The sequence below is a fragment of the Coccomyxa subellipsoidea genome (genome assembly GCF_000258705.1).
Source record: "Coccomyxa subellipsoidea C-169, whole genome shotgun sequence".
NCBI lineage: Eukaryota > Viridiplantae > Chlorophyta > Trebouxiophyceae > Coccomyxaceae > Coccomyxa > Coccomyxa subellipsoidea.
In genome coordinates this window covers 88,729-105,134 of record NW_005178015.1, presented here as the reverse complement: position 1 = coordinate 105,134, position 16,406 = coordinate 88,729, and the positions used below count along the sequence as shown (strand labels likewise).

Sequence of the window (16,406 nt, the reverse complement as noted above, 5' to 3'; positions counted from 1 at the left end):
GATCCGGTACCTCCATGCTTGCACACCACCGCCCTGACTTCACCCGCGTTCATGTTCATGACGAGGACGCGGAAGACTGCCCTACCTGTAACCAGGCGAATGCGGTGGAGGATGTGCCTCATGTCTCGTTTGTCTGCCCAGCTTGCCATCCTTTGAGAAGGCCGCCTCTTTTCTGAGAGACAACTTCATGTATGCTGTCCCTGCCCGGTTGTCTGCAATCCACCGCCTTGTGGACAGTTTTTCTAGTGGACCTTGTGTCTCACAGGACCTCTTTGATGGCTGCTCAGTGATTGGACCTGTTTGTGTGCCATTTTGTGAACAATATTGCTGAATGCCCTGTGTTTTGACCAACACCCGCAATTGTTGCGTGATGACATGATTGACCGGCTGCACGGAAGTGGCTGCAGACGCTATGTATGCCCTATGGCCTCTGGCTTTGGGTTCGCCGACCTTGCAATAAAAAATAACTCAAGCATGATGCTTGCACCAGAGGTGGAGAGTGCATGAGGGATAAGGTGGAATTGAATTAAACAAATGTGTCAATGCATAGGCATGAAGGGGTAGAGGTGCCACCAGTGTGCCAATAGTGTTAGGTGGAGATGAGGAATGTATGAAACGAAGGGTGAAGTTGTGAGGCGAAGAAATGAAGTGAATGAAACGAATGAAGGTATGCGTGAAGGGGTCGAGGTGTGAGGTGAATAAATGAAATGAATGAAAAGTGACGTGTGAGGGGGTGGAGGTGTGAGGCGAACAGATGACATGCATGAAGAGTGAGAAGGGAACTTGAAGATTTCTGAAATGAAGGAAGAGGGATGAATGAAAAGTGTAGGTGTCTGAAAGAATTGAATGAAGGGGGATGGATGAAGAGTGCAGGAGATTATTCATTCATTTCTCTTCATGATTGGGAATGAAGGCGATGAAAAGAATGAACGCCATGAAATGAAGCCTAGTCTTTCCGATTCATGCTAAACAAAGCGCACCAGCTGCCGCATGATGCTCGGAAGCTGCAATCTTGATGTGCCCTGTCCAAGCTAAGTATCTCGGCCTGCGTGTGCAGACCCCTCTCTGCGCATTAAGATGGGTCAAATCAACATTCTTGCTCTCACAGCAAGGGCGACACGTCGCGTGCACCAGGATAACCACCGGTGCTTGCTTTTGAAAGCCTTGCCGAGTTACCATTCGCGCTTCCAATACACCACACACTGAAGACCCAAGGGCGCTGGAGATTACACGACATCTGAAATTCCAGTTTGAAAGGTGTCGCTGCTTCACGCAGAACACAAGCGAACGGCTTTTGTAAGCACACCCTCCATTGTTACATTTTGAGCTGTCGCTGCTTGTGGTCCTGCACCTCGCTCAAGCAGTGCACCACGTGGCCACAGAGCTAGGTTAGATACCTGATGTATGAGTCATGTATGCGTCGAATGCACTGGAGCAACCGCTTCGCAGCACTGGGATTTCAGTAAAGGCTTCAATGCTAAGAGGCCTGTCTTTGACTTTCAGCCAATTGGCAAAGAGGTCCTCGTGAATGCAAAGTCTGTCTGCACGGCAACGATTGTCTGGCCCAGTGGGCTTCGTATCTGACTGGTCTTGTGTGTCAAGATGTGAGAATAGATTCACGAACACTGCACCACTGGCACTGCCTGGCAAGAGAGTTTGAAAGGTGTTCCGCCAAATTTGGACTTCTGCCAGAAGTCTTCTGGGCCGTCTGGACTGCCCACTGGCCCAATGGGACTCGGACTTGTGTATGTAGTGCATATTCACAGTCTGAGGACCGCCAATATAGGTGGTGAGGACCCGTCTGAGGACCCGTCGTTCTATGACGCGGGTCCTCAAGTTGCGATATGCGTTCGCTAATGTGGCGACACAAATAATTGATAGATCTTCCTCAAAACATCTTCGTTTTGAGAGCTACGAAGCTAGAATCGTTCTATACTTACATCTACGATGCAGGTGCAGAGCAGCTCGCTTTACGTGTACATCCGTGACTCTATATCTCCCAGAAAGTTCAAGCAGTACGAACACAATCCCCTTGCACCGGGAACAGTCGCAGGCCGGACTACTCCCTTAGATCGATTGAATATATATGTTTATTGTGTTCGGAGCTTTCAGAAGCTTTCGAAATGGTCCGTTCCTTGCGCTAATACATTCCGACCTGCGGCCGTCGGCTGCCGTTGTCTAGTCCAGTCACCTCCGTTGTGCTTCAGGACTACGGCACGGGTTCTCACATTCAAAATATGTTCTTCTATCTGTCCTGGAGAGTCTTCACTGAAGGTTGGGCCCGGAAAGCGGAGATGATGCACTTTCACACCGGTACTATAGGTAGTACCGTACACGGGTGACCGGTAGTGGTGTACCATATTCATGCACGTTTACCATTTGTGCGCACATCTGGCAGATACACAAGGCTTGATCAATGGAGCTGATCATAATAGACCACCAGGCTGAATCCATGACTTCCAGGTGTAGCGCGTATCTACCCCCAAGAGCTATGCATATGCGGGGTTGGATGTGTTTCTCGCTGGCATGCCAGCACTTGAGACATTCTAATGATGTTCAACAAAGCTCTGGGACTCCATGACGTTTCAAAGACATATACATCACATCCTCCACAAGATACTACATTGTAGTCATGACTTTATGCCATAAGTTTGAACCGTCATTAAAGCACACTAATAACACAGTTTAAACTACGAAACTAAAATTTTATGACCGTCATAGTGCGTGACGCCAGAGTCCTCACAGTGCGTGCCACGGTTGATTGAGATTTGCTTGGATCTGGCGAGTCCAATAACGGGCAGGATTGTAGCAGCCTTGACATTATTGCAGCTTATTTGCAAGACGCACTTTGCCTTATGGCGAGAACAGCATGTGGTATATTTAAATATATTTAAATATATTAATGTATACTATACATAGTATGATGAGTGAGTGATAGGCTGCAGACTACTGAAGGCCCCGCAGATGTGGCTGCAGACGCCCTGCGTGTATGCCCTATGGCCTCTGGCTTTGGGTTTGCCGACCTGTAATAACAGTAATAATTAATGGGGTATATTAATGGGCCATGATACTATCATGGCCCACTAGTAGTCATATATACTATCACATGGCATGGCATGGCCCGGCTGGCAGGGGGCTGTACAAATACTGAGCAACATCATGGGCATGCCTCACTAAATCTAGAGTATCGTGAATTTGCCCAAAGTTGAAGAGGATGTCAAATGACAAATTCCCCCAGGGCCCATTAATAATGTGGAAGGCGTGCATGCACATCAATGCCAGCTAAGCTCATATGCACTCCAATCACAGCCGCATACGCTTAGCTTAAATTGACGCAGCCATGCGAACACCAAAAAAATGAAGAAAACAGAGGACCTACAGAAATCGAACCCGCGACCTTTCGAATACAGCACAAGACACACTTCTGCCACCCCCAAACGCAGTCGACATTCTACAGCTCTTGAAATTCGCTGACAATTGTCGGTTTTGCAATCCAGATATACCACACAAACAACACAACCCAATACTGCCGATGCAAGCATTTTTATCTTAGCGAAGCACAGACACTCCGCCGAAAAGATTGAAAGTGAATATTTGTAAGAAAATCAGGATGTTGCATTCGAAGTCTTGCAAATGTGTCGCACATGCCGCATTGGGGGACTCCACAGAGGCCTCTTGGTTGTGAAAATGCATAAGAAGGGTGTGTGCATAATTTGATACCATACATGAATACCATATTGCTTGGATCTGCCGAGTCCAACAAGGGGTAGGAATGTGGCAGCCTTTAACTGCAGCTTGTCTGCAGGACGTACCTTGCCTTTTGGCAGGAAAAGCGTGCAATAATAATAATAATGATAATAATAACAATGAATAACATGTCACACAGTGTGTATTTTACGTAGAGGGCTCCTTGCGTGCATTCATGGCTGGCCTATCCGAGCTTGGAAACACGCGTGGCTCCGGGCTGATATGATCACGTGTCCTTGAGCAAACAAGGCATTCCATGTGCTTCCTTCTCGATGCCAAGTCTACATGCGCATCATGTTGAGCCGCAACCACGCCCCCATGCAATGGTGTCAATTGACATCTGGGTCAACTTTTCGTAAAATGACGGATAGTGAACTTTAGTGACGTGATGCCCACGGTTGATAGGCCCTAGCTGGGCCTTCCGGGCCGGGTCTAGCATGGATCTACCAAGTCAGCGAAGGGGTGGAAGTAAGGCGTACAGCTTGTTTCCGACGCACCTTGCCTCCTGGCAGGAAAGGCGTGTGATGATAATAAGAATTAAAAATACAACCAAGACTGTTTTGTAGATAAAAGATACCTTCCGCACTATATATGCCATTGTGATGACTGGTCCAGTGCCGGGAAGTGGGTAAGCAAATGCTCTTATTTTCATCAGCAAGGACATTGCTTGAAAAAAGAGAGTGTTTTCAGTATTGAAAAATGCGTCAAATTATTGATATAAATATTATCCACTATGTTGGGTACTTAGTAAGTAAGCAACAAAGTGGATAATGTTTATAGTAGTAGTAGTAGTCCCCGATTTCCGCCCACAAGGCCATGCATGGCTACTAGCAGATGGCATATGAGGGAGTAGATTTAAAGCTACTGAAACTACTAATTTCTTTCTTAAGCTTACTTGATTGAAGTGCATTCTGTAAAGGTGCTTTATGCCAAGGTTAATGAACTCTCAGACTTTATAACCGGTACATAATCCTGCAGGTTTAAAAACTATCTGCCATGCATCCATTAAAACATACTATACTTCAGTAAATTATACTGTAGTGCAGCTGTGACTCCCGACTGCACACCGTGTGACTTATAAGGAAGTAATGAATATTCAGTGTTAGCATCGATCACACATCAATCATCACTCAAGGCTAGAGTTTGCTTGGCATCCTGAAAACATTTTCCACATGTATCCGAGAAAATTCCCAGTGCTTTTTCGAGTAATTGTTTCGTAGATGACGAAACTGGCCAATTCGTAGCAAAAGCCTTTCTTCAGGATAATAAGGTACAACATTTGATGTTTGGAAGCCAGGAGGCACATCGACAAGAAGCAAGCCACCATTACACCGTTCAGCATATCCCCAGGACACATTCTTTACCTCCAATAAATTGCTCCTTGATCCACCAAGGATGCTTGATGTAACGATGTATTCGTTCATGGGATGCCAGCCACATCCCCATGAATGGAAGGCTCATCTCAGATTCGTGCATGCGTTACAGAGTCTGTAACGCATGCACGAATCTGGCTTAGTGTCCCTTAAGAAAGACCTAAATTCGACTTGTCATGTCACATACCGTCTGTGTTTTGGCATCCCGAGAAATCCCGGGGTGTGCTCCTGTGACTGGGAAAGCACACTCTTCGCTACCGATTCTGGGAAGTCCCGAGCGCGATTGTGCCTGGAAAATCCCGAGCCCAAGCATATCCCCTGCTTGTACAGATTTGCTGACTTTTGTGGATAGTCTCAGTGCTGCACCATGGCCTGGTCAATCAACGTGTAGCAGGAATACCTGCCATAGAAATGCTTAGTACAACAAATCACACTGTAAAAAACGCATGCGCTGCCTCTTCCCTCAGAGCATCCATGCACTTATCATGATCACCTGGTTTGCAGTGGCTCAGAACCTGCTGAGGTGCAGGGGCCCTTTTTGGGTGCACATCTTGGCGTACCCAAGGCACTTCACATGCGCAGGGGGCTTCAATAATAAGCCCGTACCTTCTACACACACCCTTTATCAATCCGCGTCCTAGCTGTGCTGTGCTTCTCATGACAGCAGCGCATGCTTGGCCAGAGATTTCCCCGGGCCAGCCAGGGCTCACATGCACCTGCAGGCTTGTGCACCTGCTGAACACATCTGGAGGCACAAACTTGATGCCACCAGCGGCAATTGGAGCCAACCAGGGGGTGATACAATCACAGTGTTGTACATATAGAAGTCAAGTCCGCTGCCTGGATCACAGGTATAAAGCTATACACCAGCCTGAATGAGGCCCTCCAAGCAAGCTGACAAATCAAGCCACTTGGATCTATCGATACAGTTCATGTCAGTGATGCACTGCCACAGCGGCAAGAATTGCGCAATAGCTTTGCGCGTCTGCTGCCTTTTAACGGAGATAAGGGCGCCTGGCACTCAGGCAGCAATACACAGCTGCCCTGCATAGTGCAGCCCTTCAAGGGCTGTCAAGGGCAAAGTTTGGCAGCACTTGAGACCCTCCTGAAGCCCCCTGCTGATTTTCACGTCTCACACCTCGTCTATGGTGGAACTTGTAACAGCATCAAATCCGCCCAAGGTCTGATCTGCGCACTCTGCAACCGGCCTGCACACAGGATTCTCAAAAAGCAGGTTGATTGGAAGGGCACCAGAATTTGTGTTGCCAAATCATGCCGTGTTGGCACAGCCACCATCACTGGCTCAGGTGCAGCATTCTTGAGCTGACACGTAAAGGCTTGCGTAACCAGATTTCAATCATTGAATGTTTCTTCTTCTTGATTGGGATCACTTTCTGTACGCATGCACATTCAGCCTTGCACCACATTCCTCTGCGCAGAAACTACATTTTCGGCTCTCACCTGAGAAAGTCGTGGGTAGAAACTGCCAAGCTTCCATGGGCAGAGTTTCTAACGACGAGATAGAACGAGGGACACAGGACCTGTTAAAGGGCGTGACAAGGACAGGGGACTCTTTAGCACCTGCGCATTGTACAATCGCCCCCATGGCCCTAAACTTATTTCATCATGCACCGATTGCGATCCGGCAAATGCCTACACCGCGAAAGATGTGTCCATTAGCGACTTGTCGACATATCAGTGTAAGCCCTTCCCGCAGCATTTGCTGCCCCGAAAACGGCCAATCTGCACTATAGCGACCCTCATATTTTCTTTAGCAGTATTCGACTCATATGATAAGTCGAAGATGCACAGCCGACGGTGTCAAAGCCAGCCATTGCTCTTTGCCAGTGTCCACAAGGCCTGGCCTGTTGTTTTCACCAGGTTCCAATGTGCAGAATCGACCGATTATGCTTTAAATTGAAGCAGGCCACCTCGCCACGACTTGGAGCGACCGCGTCGTTAGAAGAAGTACTGCACATCTTTCAGCATTTTGAGACCGTCAGGCAAATGAACATGTGCTGCTTCAGTCGTGCCCTGAAAAGGCATATGCCTGTGAATGATGCAAATACATGCCATCTCGATGAGCGCCGAGGACGCAGGTAGAAATAGACGTTCACTGCAGATGCTTCCAAGGGGCCAACTTCACCAAGGGCCTGTTCACTGCGCCAGCTTGGCGGTAACGTTACCCGGAACCCAACAAGATTTTTCGGGAGAAGAGTCACGACCCGTGGAGGAACACTAGGTTTTGCAGAGTCTGCCCTACATGAATATGTCCTTGGAGATGAGAACATGCATCGTATAACTCGAACAAAGGACACCGACGGTTTCTTCGAGAAGGGCCGTGATTAGAGCCTGCCCACTTCTGTCATCCTGCAAAATTGGATAGTAGAGAAAGAAAAAGCGAGAGAAGGCACACAGCGCCCAATCTTCAGCGATGAAGAACACACTGCAAAGAGATCTCCGAATAGTGGTCGCTGGGTTTGAGAATGAAACGCAAACCACCCGGTCGACCCTGCCGACTGTAGCTAGTTAGCCCTTAGCAGATTATCGAAGCTCATTTGGGATGTATAGCAGTCCTAACGCATCAAAAAACTCTTTTATTTTGTTCATAGGGCTTGTTGTACTGTATGTCACGTTGAATTCGCTTCTTAACCTAACGAACAAACGGGTTCTTTCCAGCAGCATCGGTTACGGGTTTACATTCCCATTAGCTTTGACTTGTTGCCACATGGGTTTCATTTTTCTTGCGTTAATTCCGCATATGATCAGCGATACTATGCGAGGGACACACCGCGAGAAGCAGTGGAAAGGCTTGATCGCCACTGGCGTGGTTACTAACATAGTATGGCCGCTAACATCGCCTTCAATAACAGCAGCCTTGTCAATATGAGCTTGTCACTCAACCAGATTATAACGTGCGCCCTGATCACTGCAAGCGTCCCTGCAGCGTGCCACCTCACGACAGGCACGTTCGAGTTGTGGAGATCGACCAAGAAAGGTGGACTGCGCTTGGGTGTGCAATGCATTCGCACGCATCTCCACCAAATTTTTTGCAAATCAACGCGCTGCTATGCAGGGCTTCAATTCCAGTGATGACTGCGACCGTGGCAGTCGCCGTGGAGCGTCAAGTGCCTGGCAGGGGTGAGGCAGCAGGACTCGTGGTGTTGACAGGAGGCGTCATGCTTTCGGTGAGCTTTTCAGCTATTATGCATGACCCAATGCTATGCATCGCGCATGCTAGCAGTCACACACCAGGTGCAGCATGCCCTAATCACGTCTGTCCGGTTCGTTTTGAAAGAGAAAAAATGGTGATAAACGGAACTACGCACACAGCTGAAATCATGCCAGGACCTCGCCTGTGACCGGCAAGCATTCAAGCATTGTGTTTGAGTCAGGGCTTGACCCTCCAAAGAGAAGTCCTTGGGGTTGGGCCAAGTATTCTGGGTAATAAGATGCACCTCTCACCATCCCAGAGCTAATCTCCAAAAGTCAATGCGCGGACCTGCTAGGCACAGGGAAAATTTCTGTGAAGTCCCACGTACGCTAGAAACTAAGCCGATATTACATCCCCACACATACCGCGAGGCAGTCTTTCTCCTTTCTTGGTGCTCGCTCTGCCTTGTATGTCTTCCCTCCATTCTTGCCGTGATTCCCCTGAGGCGCCTACCATGCTGTCTGACAGGTGTACGAAGGCACGGGTTGTGGGCAGCCCGTCCGCACTCCTGTGCTGCATTGCTGGCACAGCATGCAGCGGCGCAATGATGTCATTCTCGGGGCGGCTGCTGAGTGAGAAGCTGGAAGTGCTTCGGTTGGCCTTCTGCACTGCGTTCATGTCCCTCTGCATCTTGCTGCCAGTCTTCTTCATCTTTTTTGGTACCTAACATTCCACTGCTCCCAATGCCCTGACAGAGACACAGTCCACGTAGTGCGCACCTGCTTTGCACAGACGCAACAAGGGTGCTGCTAGAAGAAAAGGTGCTACTCTAGAGATCTCCAAACAGCAGTGCGTGCCCCTCATGGCCAGCAATGTGCTCATTGGTGAGATTTAGGTGATAAAGGTTCTGAAGACAATGCTAGCACAGTCGCCATGTGCATATGCTGGACAAATAGGTAATCCCAGGCCTGGAATGGCATGCTCTGCATACCATGTTTCCACATCCGAACAGGAAGACACACACATGCAGCAGCACACAGAGGAGACTGCAGCTCAAAATGAACGATGCCAATAGCAGTATTCTAAAGCAATTCATCCGTGCGCGCAGGCATCGCGAGTGCAGCTTTTCCTGGTGGTCAAGGGCCACGGCGTCTATGTAATGGTGCTCCTTAGCAGCACTCTGGCATTGTGCTACAACATTGTTATTGTTATTATTATTATTACACGCTTTTCCTGCCGAAGGCAAGGTGCGTCTGCAGACAAGCTGCATGTAAAGGCTGCCAAATTCCTACCCCTTGTTGGACTCGCCAGATCCAAGCAAGACCCAATCAACCGTGTGCACAACATTGTGCACTACCTACTAGTAATTAGAGTTATAACAAGAGGTCGCGACCAATCGATCGATTCCACTTTTACTGTGTATTGTATTTTCTTGGGGCGTCATAGTGTCACATTACGGTGCAAGGCACGTTCCTGCCAGGAAGACTCCTGAAGAAGCGGGCGGCCCCCGGGCTGGTGTGCCTGGCCCGGCCCGGCCGCGGCACTGTGTGACACCGGGTTCAATCTGAACCTTGAAACTAGACCAAGTAGACTTTCGTTTGAAAAAAAATCACTGAGTAATAGCCATGACCATGCAAATGCCCCTACGCCAAACGCGATCAGAAAAGACATCAGAAGAAGAAAAAAAGGAGAAGCGCAACGGATGAGATTCGAACTCACGCCCCTTTCGGGACTCACTTAGCAGGCGAGCGCCTTAACCACTCGGCCACCGTTGCGGATGTGCTTGATACACCTGTAATTTCCACGCTCCATATAATGCTCCATCTGCAACTGGGATACTGGGATCTTTCGTGATGATATAAATATTATTAGAGAGAAGACGGAAGTCATTAGAAAGAAGAAACATCTGCGAGTATCGGTTGCATCTTCAGCATGTTGTCCCGCTTTATCTTAGCTAAAGACGGCACCTTCAGTTGGCCCAGCTTCAGGAGTGGTCTGTCAGATCGTGAGCCAATAGGTGCCTCATCATTTCCTTTTGACTTTGCTGCAATCGCATCCTGACATTTGCTGTAAGCACAGAGCCAAAATGCATCACGTTGCGACGATAGCATTTTGAAACGGGGACCTTCATGGCTGCATCTAGCAACGTTACAGCAAGGTTACCAAGAGCGCTCCTCCTTTTCTTAATGTGCTGCAACCTTCATGTCAATAGGTTCTCAAAGATCTCAGCCGGTTCTCTCATTCACAGTCCACGGGGACCAGAACAGACATTTTTTTGTGCCAGACAGGCAGAACTAAAACACAGCTCAACCGTTCCAACAGGAACAACCCGAACGTAACCCGATACCAAGAATATAGAATTCTACTCGACGCTCCTGTACATCCATTCTGGCACCCCTTCACAGATTTAATTGGACTGAGACAAACGCCTCACAGGTTCGCAATCCCCTCACACCCTCAAGATCTGGGTCTTGTTTGCAAAGCAGATGGCCACCCAGTCAGGCTGCGTCGTGGACCATTGCAGCTGATTCACCTCCGCCCCAGCGCTGTATGCCAGGATGGGATCTGCGCAGCACAGCACATCATGCCTTGACAACATGTATGCCCCTCAAGCACAACAATCTTCCGCCCACTCCTTCCCACACACCATCAACCCGACGAGCTCCCTCCTTGCAGCATTCCTGCCACATGGACGCCCAGTCTGACAGGGGGCGGTGTAAACACTGAGCTCGAGCACCGTGCCTACGGTTGATTGGGTCTTGCTTGCATTTGGCGAGGCCAACGAGGGGTAGGTTGTGGCAGCCTTTTACTGCAGCTTGTCTGCAAGAATTAATCTTGACTTTTGGCAGGACAGGCGTGTAGCAAATGAGATACACATGATCTAGATCAAGGTGGGCTCACCCAGGGTCTGGTCCATGGGGCGAGACATGGAAGAGAGATCCCAGATCAGCGCCTGAGCATCGTCCCCCGCGCTGCAGATGTGGCACGAGGAGTGGGGGGCCCACGCCACCGCGTTCACCGGCGCCTGGTGCCTCTGCAACTCCGCCACCGGCAGGGTCGGATACCTGCCACGGCACAGCTTTTGAATTCAAGCTCATGCGACGGGTCGCCCCACTTACAGCTCATCTGGGCCCTCTGGGTGAAAAGTACAAAGGTGGAAATAGAGTCCCCGAGGCTCAAGCAGGGTCTGACATCCCAGGAGGGTGTGGACCTAGACGGTTACCTGCCGCGGCACAAGTGCCAAATTCAAGTTTGAAATTCTATTTTCCGAGGCGCACAGGGCGGTGCCTGAAGATGCCTGGCAAGCCCTCCACCTTGCTGGCAGCCATATTATTATTCCTAATTACAGTGTTCATTGTTAATGTTGACATAATGGGCAAACCCAGCGTAGTACACTCCATTCAGCGTTTAAAGAGAGGTAATGGATTCAGAAATTCAGAAACTGCAGAGAAGAGGGCCGCCCGTTACAGTGCAATTATTCAAAGAAGCGTAAGCACAGTGTGTCACCTGATGTCCAGGATGACCACTTTGGTGGAGTCCATGAGGACTGTGGCCATGTAGCGGGGGTCCTGCTTGTTCCACCCCAGCCTCAGCAGCGGCGTGTCCGGCTGCGGGCTGTCGTAGATTATCGTGCTGTGCTCCTTGTCCCTGCAAAAGCGGCACCTCAATGTGATGCACTGTACCCCAAAGTTTGAGGTAGACCTGCAAATATGAAGGCACCAGATAGGAGGGCGGGGATGCATAGCCTGCATGATATCTGCAGGCAGCAATGCACTCCTTGCTGATCAGCAAACAAGCCCCCCGCTGATCACAATCACAGTGCCAAGGAGCTTCAAACCTGCTTACAGACTTCTTCGTCACTCTAGCAGTCGCCAAGAAAGACCTTGGCAGCAAGGGAAAGGAGTGCAATTTTTTCGGCGCTTTTGTGAGACCCAGCAGCTGGCACTCAGGCCCGTAAGAGGTAGTCTTCTGTAAACACCAGTACAATGTGCTTCTGCCCTCACAAGTCCCACTTCACCTCTTGCTTCAGGTGTGGGAGTAGGGTGTGGGGCGAACATGGGAGGGCTGCCTTTGTCATCGAGTTCCATTGTCCATGCAAGTACTCTCCTGACTGCTATGCAAGGAAATGAACTCCCTAAGACACTTCCAATATCGCCCAATGAGCCAGCGCCAGCTCATCAATCGACACCTGCCAGTTCAGGGGCGCACCGGAGGTCAAATACGCGCACAGAGCCGTCAGCCGAGACTGACGCAAAGACTCCCACGCCGCCCCAAGCGATGTCATAGACCTCTTTGTCATGCGCTATGAGCTGTGTGTCCACCACGCCTTTCTGCAGAGACAATCACGCGACCGCCAGCTCAGCTCAGTGACATGCTCAGTACCGGTCTATCATGTGAGGAACCACCTAGAGGTCAGACTGGCCTTAGGGTCCAGTTGGTGACATACATTGAGACACACTCCCTTATCTGATATGCCACTCAGAGCGCGCTGATTTGACGTTAGGTAAAGAGTCCCCTTTGAGACTAGAAAAGATCTTTCAATAAGATCATACAACAAAGAGTCCCCTGTGTGACTAGGACTGCATGAGGCGATCTGGTTAGGCTTCCATGTAAAGCTAGTCACACAGGGGATTCTCAGCTCAGGGGACACTGTGCTCTGGCCCCTACGCAAGCCAGAAAATATGTGTCTTACTGTAGTTCAAGACCCTTGAAATCATGGTGCAAGGGTGTGAGCGAGTCACCTCGATGTCCCAGATGGTGCACGTGGTGTCGATGCTCGACGTCCCCAGCCGATTCAGGTCGGTCTCGTTCCAGTCGAAGGAGGTGAGCGGTGCGCAGAACTCGCTGTTCTTGTTCTGCGCAGATAGTTCACACATAAGCCACACACAATTCAGCACTGCTAACTTCCAGCGCACAGGGGTGGCGGCTGCACAAGCTCAACTACGCAAGCAAGCCTCAGTCCTGCCAGTCCTGCCTGAAAGAGTCCAGCTTGAACCAGATATTGGGGCGGCTGCACTTCCACTTCCGTGCGAAGATCGACGAAAAGGGCCTTCTGGATTGAAAGACTTAGTTCCGATGTTGAGCTCAGTTATTTCCAATCCGTCAGCCTGAACCAGGAAGTGAGATGCACTGCTCTGATACAGAAGGGCAGCACATCACAGCATGTGGCCCAAACCCATTACCACCACCACACCATGGGTTCCGTCATCTACATGGCAGGCACCGTAAGCTGCAGCCACCACAAATCTCTAGTAGGTTCCTACCGCGTCTGTAAGCCGTATCCTGCCTACAGTGGCGGGCCCTGTCGGCGCGAAGGAGAAAATACACAATTGCACACAACATGTGAAGATTACAATAATTGGTCACTATGCTGGAGCAGGCGCAAATCCATGAGCAGATTGACCAGCTGCGTGCCATCCTCCTTCAGCAGCCATCTGTCACCTGAAGCTTGTTTGCAGCCGCACCTTCCCCCCCTTGGTAGGAGGGGGGTAATCTGACAGCATGTGTTCACAATAACAAGAATTGTCAGGGCTGGGTATCATTGTATTGTTGTTGCATGACGTGCACTTGTGAGCCAGCCCTTTCTTCTATCTTCTAGCGCTCGCGCTGCCTGATGTCTGCATACTTCTTTCTCCATTTGTCTTTCTGAGAGCGGGCGCACATTGTTCAGCAGCTTGATCAGCTGAGTGCCGTCCTCCTTCAGCTGTCGACCTTTACCTGAAGCTTGTTTGAGGCTGCGCAATCTCCCCGGGGGATATCAACAGCGTGGGATACTAATAAACAGACAATTTTACTAGGGAAGGAGGCGCACATTGTTGAGAAGCTTGACCAGCTGCGTGCCGTCCTCCTTCAGCTGCCAGATGCGCAGGTAGTCGCCAGTGGTTGCCAGCAGGTCCGGCTGCGCCCCCTCCTTGTCCGGCATGAACATGATCTTTGTGGGTGGGTACGGGTGCTGGAACGCCAGCTGCGCGTCCGACGTGAACTTGCATGTCGCGTCATCGACTGCGCGCACCACACACCCCTGGTTCATTCTCGAATTTTTAAGTTTGGCAACCCAAGCCCGTCTGCTCAGCCCAGGCATATGGCTTTTTTCATCGTCGTCGCCGTCACGGGGGAATAAGGTTTTAAACCTTAAACCCTAAAATCGAACCCTAAAATCTACACCTCGCTGCAATCATAAACTCCCCCTAACGGCGAATTGACGACGGCAAAAAAGCCCTGATGGGCCAGACAATGCCAGCCCTCCTCAGCTTCTGCAGCGTTGCATCCAGAGCCCTGTCTGCAACGCATTGGTGAGGGTGTCTAGATCTGAGCGTCCGATGTGAACTCGCATGTCATGTCATCGATTGCGCAGACAAACAATGTCTCCCTGTCAGCCTCTGCCAGCCTGTCTCAAGACTGGCTGCAGGCGTCCTGTACAACCGAACCACTCTTTCCCTCTCAGCTTCTGGAGCTTTGTCACCCACGCCTGTCATGGGTGAGAGCATCTGGAATTCAACTTCTGAAGCTTTGCACCCAGAGCTTATCTGTGATGAATTTGCACGTTGTGCTATCGAACAGATAATCGTATTATTCTGCAAGCCTGTCTCGGACTGTCTGCAGGCGTCATGTAAAACCGAACCGCTTTCTCCCTCTCAGCTCTGCTCTGGACCCTTGCATCCCATGCCTGTCTGCAGCAGCTTGGTGAGAGTGTCTGGGTCTCTGCTTCTCAAGCTGCACTTAAAGGCCTGTCTGCATAGAGCCTGCCTGCACAAAGCCTGTTTGGACAACCCAGTCAATCTTTCCCCGTCTGCTTTATGCCTCTGCACCCCAAGAATCTGTCTGTAACAGACTGGTCAGAGTACGTGGACCTCTGGTTCTGCAAGCCTGTCTACACACCCGAACCAAACTTTCTTCCTCGGCTTTGGGCCTCTGCAGCCAAAGCCTGTCTGCAACAGACTGGTAAAGAATATATGGATCTCAATTTTTGCACCCTTGCGTCCATAGACTGTCTGCAACAGATTGGTGAGAGTGTCTGAATCTTAGCTTATGCAAGCCTTTCTGCAGCACCGAATCTATCTTTTCCCCTCTGCTTTGGACCTTCGCACCCAAAGCCCTGTCTTCAACAGTTTGGTGGTATCATCTGATCTCAGTTTCTGGCTCCTTGCGCACTAAGCCTGTCTGCAACACATTGGTGGAAGAGGGTCTGTAAGTGGTATGGCTTTGGGCCATCCAAGGAGTGCTCTACCCCTCTCACCCCAGTCCTACCCTCATGCAAATTCATCTCGTAATTATCATCAAGTTGAGCAATAAACAGCCGGTGGTGTCGGATCTTCCTCTGTTTCTTGCATGTGGCTCAACTGTGGTTTGAGGAGAGTTTCACAAGCAGGGGAGGGCAGGTTCGGTGCAGGTGAAGGTGCAAAAGGTGAGACTAGGACGGCACGCACGTGTGATGATTTCGACGTAGTTGTCGTACTCCTCGATGAAGCTGCCCACTGCCAGGCGAAACTTCTTGTCACGGCGGTTCTGCAGCCCAGCAAGGAGAACAATCCAGTCAGTCTGTGTCTCCAGAGGGGTAGCAAGTAAGAGTGCATGGACTGACTTGACCCAGGGGCAAGTGGAACAATACATAATGCAGCAATTAAATTCAGGAAGATAGACTGAATGGATCCTTACACTCCAGCTCAAGCCATATACGATGTTCTCAGAGTCGTAGGTGTATATCTCCGCCCGTCTGTCATTCAGTCTCCCATCCATTCTACCATTGAGATCCAACTATCATCACTTCAAGATTTGATCCTTGATCCTCCTGCAGAGTTCGTGGTTTTTCCTAACCTTGATCACCAATGGGTGTTCAACAGTTGGCAGCTGCCAAATTGCTACGTGCGATGGTGAACTTGGCACTTATCTGGTGTGCGCTCAAGCAGACAGAAAGAATATTTCAGGCCCCCTAACAGAGAATGAAGTTTTCATGCAACACGAACCCAAACCGCTGCGCACTCGGTTCTGCGGCGTGCCAGATTCCAATGCGCTCAACCTTCCTCGCAAGCTTGGTTTCTCACCACTCAGAAGATCCCCAATGTGACAGTCTAAGTTCTGTGATGCAAACTACAATGGGTCCTTGTCTGCGCATTTCCAGCTCTGGGATGGCT

At 49.9% G+C, this 16,406-nt stretch overlaps 3 protein-coding genes and 1 non-coding gene across 4 annotated transcripts; 1 reads left to right on the top strand and 3 right to left on the bottom strand.

The window, feature by feature from the left end:
- Nucleotides 1-4,198: 4,198 nt before the first annotated feature.
- COCSUDRAFT_45660 (hypothetical protein) lies at nucleotides 4,199-7,411 on the bottom strand (the record flags this gene model as incomplete). The annotated part of the gene is made up of 5 exons (XM_005642519.1): nucleotides 4,199-4,353; nucleotides 5,614-5,836; nucleotides 6,259-6,317; nucleotides 6,582-6,701; nucleotides 7,216-7,411. The coding sequence occupies 5 exons, from the start codon at nucleotides 7,409-7,411 to the stop codon at nucleotides 4,199-4,201; spliced, it is 753 nt and encodes a 250-aa protein (XP_005642576.1).
- A 553-nt stretch (nucleotides 7,412-7,964) lies between these two features.
- On the top strand, nucleotides 7,965-9,766 carry COCSUDRAFT_45659 (hypothetical protein; the record flags this gene model as incomplete). Its single annotated transcript, XM_005642518.1, has 3 exons — nucleotides 7,965-8,035; nucleotides 8,197-8,308; nucleotides 9,383-9,766. 3 exons carry the CDS (start codon nucleotides 7,965-7,967, stop codon nucleotides 9,764-9,766), a joined length of 567 nt encoding a protein of 188 aa, XP_005642575.1.
- Nucleotides 9,767-9,968: 202 nt separating this feature from the next.
- Nucleotides 9,969-10,049, bottom strand: COCSUDRAFT_t81. Its single transcript has one exon. It is a non-coding gene; the product is annotated as a tRNA-Ser (tRNA).
- Nucleotides 10,050-10,409: 360 nt separating this feature from the next.
- Nucleotides 10,410-16,179, bottom strand: COCSUDRAFT_68427 (WD40 repeat-like protein). The gene is made up of 8 exons (XM_005642517.1): nucleotides 15,931-16,179; nucleotides 15,702-15,780; nucleotides 14,087-14,277; nucleotides 13,017-13,130; nucleotides 12,484-12,605; nucleotides 11,782-11,922; nucleotides 11,176-11,339; nucleotides 10,410-10,839 (listed from the first exon to the last, which is right to left on the bottom strand). Exons 1-8 carry the CDS (start codon nucleotides 16,009-16,011, stop codon nucleotides 10,724-10,726), a joined length of 1,008 nt encoding a protein of 335 aa, XP_005642574.1. The 5' UTR covers nucleotides 16,012-16,179; the 3' UTR covers nucleotides 10,410-10,723.
- Nucleotides 16,180-16,406: the final 227 nt, after the last annotated feature.

Coding starts and splice junctions, on each gene's coding strand:
- COCSUDRAFT_68427 (XM_005642517.1), bottom strand. CDS start 16,011: ATGGATGGGAGACTGAATGACAGACGGGCGGAGATATACACCTACGAC. Junction 11,923..12,483: donor GTGCGCGTATTTGACCTCCG/GTGCGCCCCTGA, acceptor CCGCTTTTGCAG/GGACAAGGAGCACAGCACGA. Junction 11,340..11,781: donor GTGGTCATCCTGGACATCAG/GTGACACACTGT, acceptor GTGCCGTGGCAG/GTATCCGACCCTGCCGGTGG.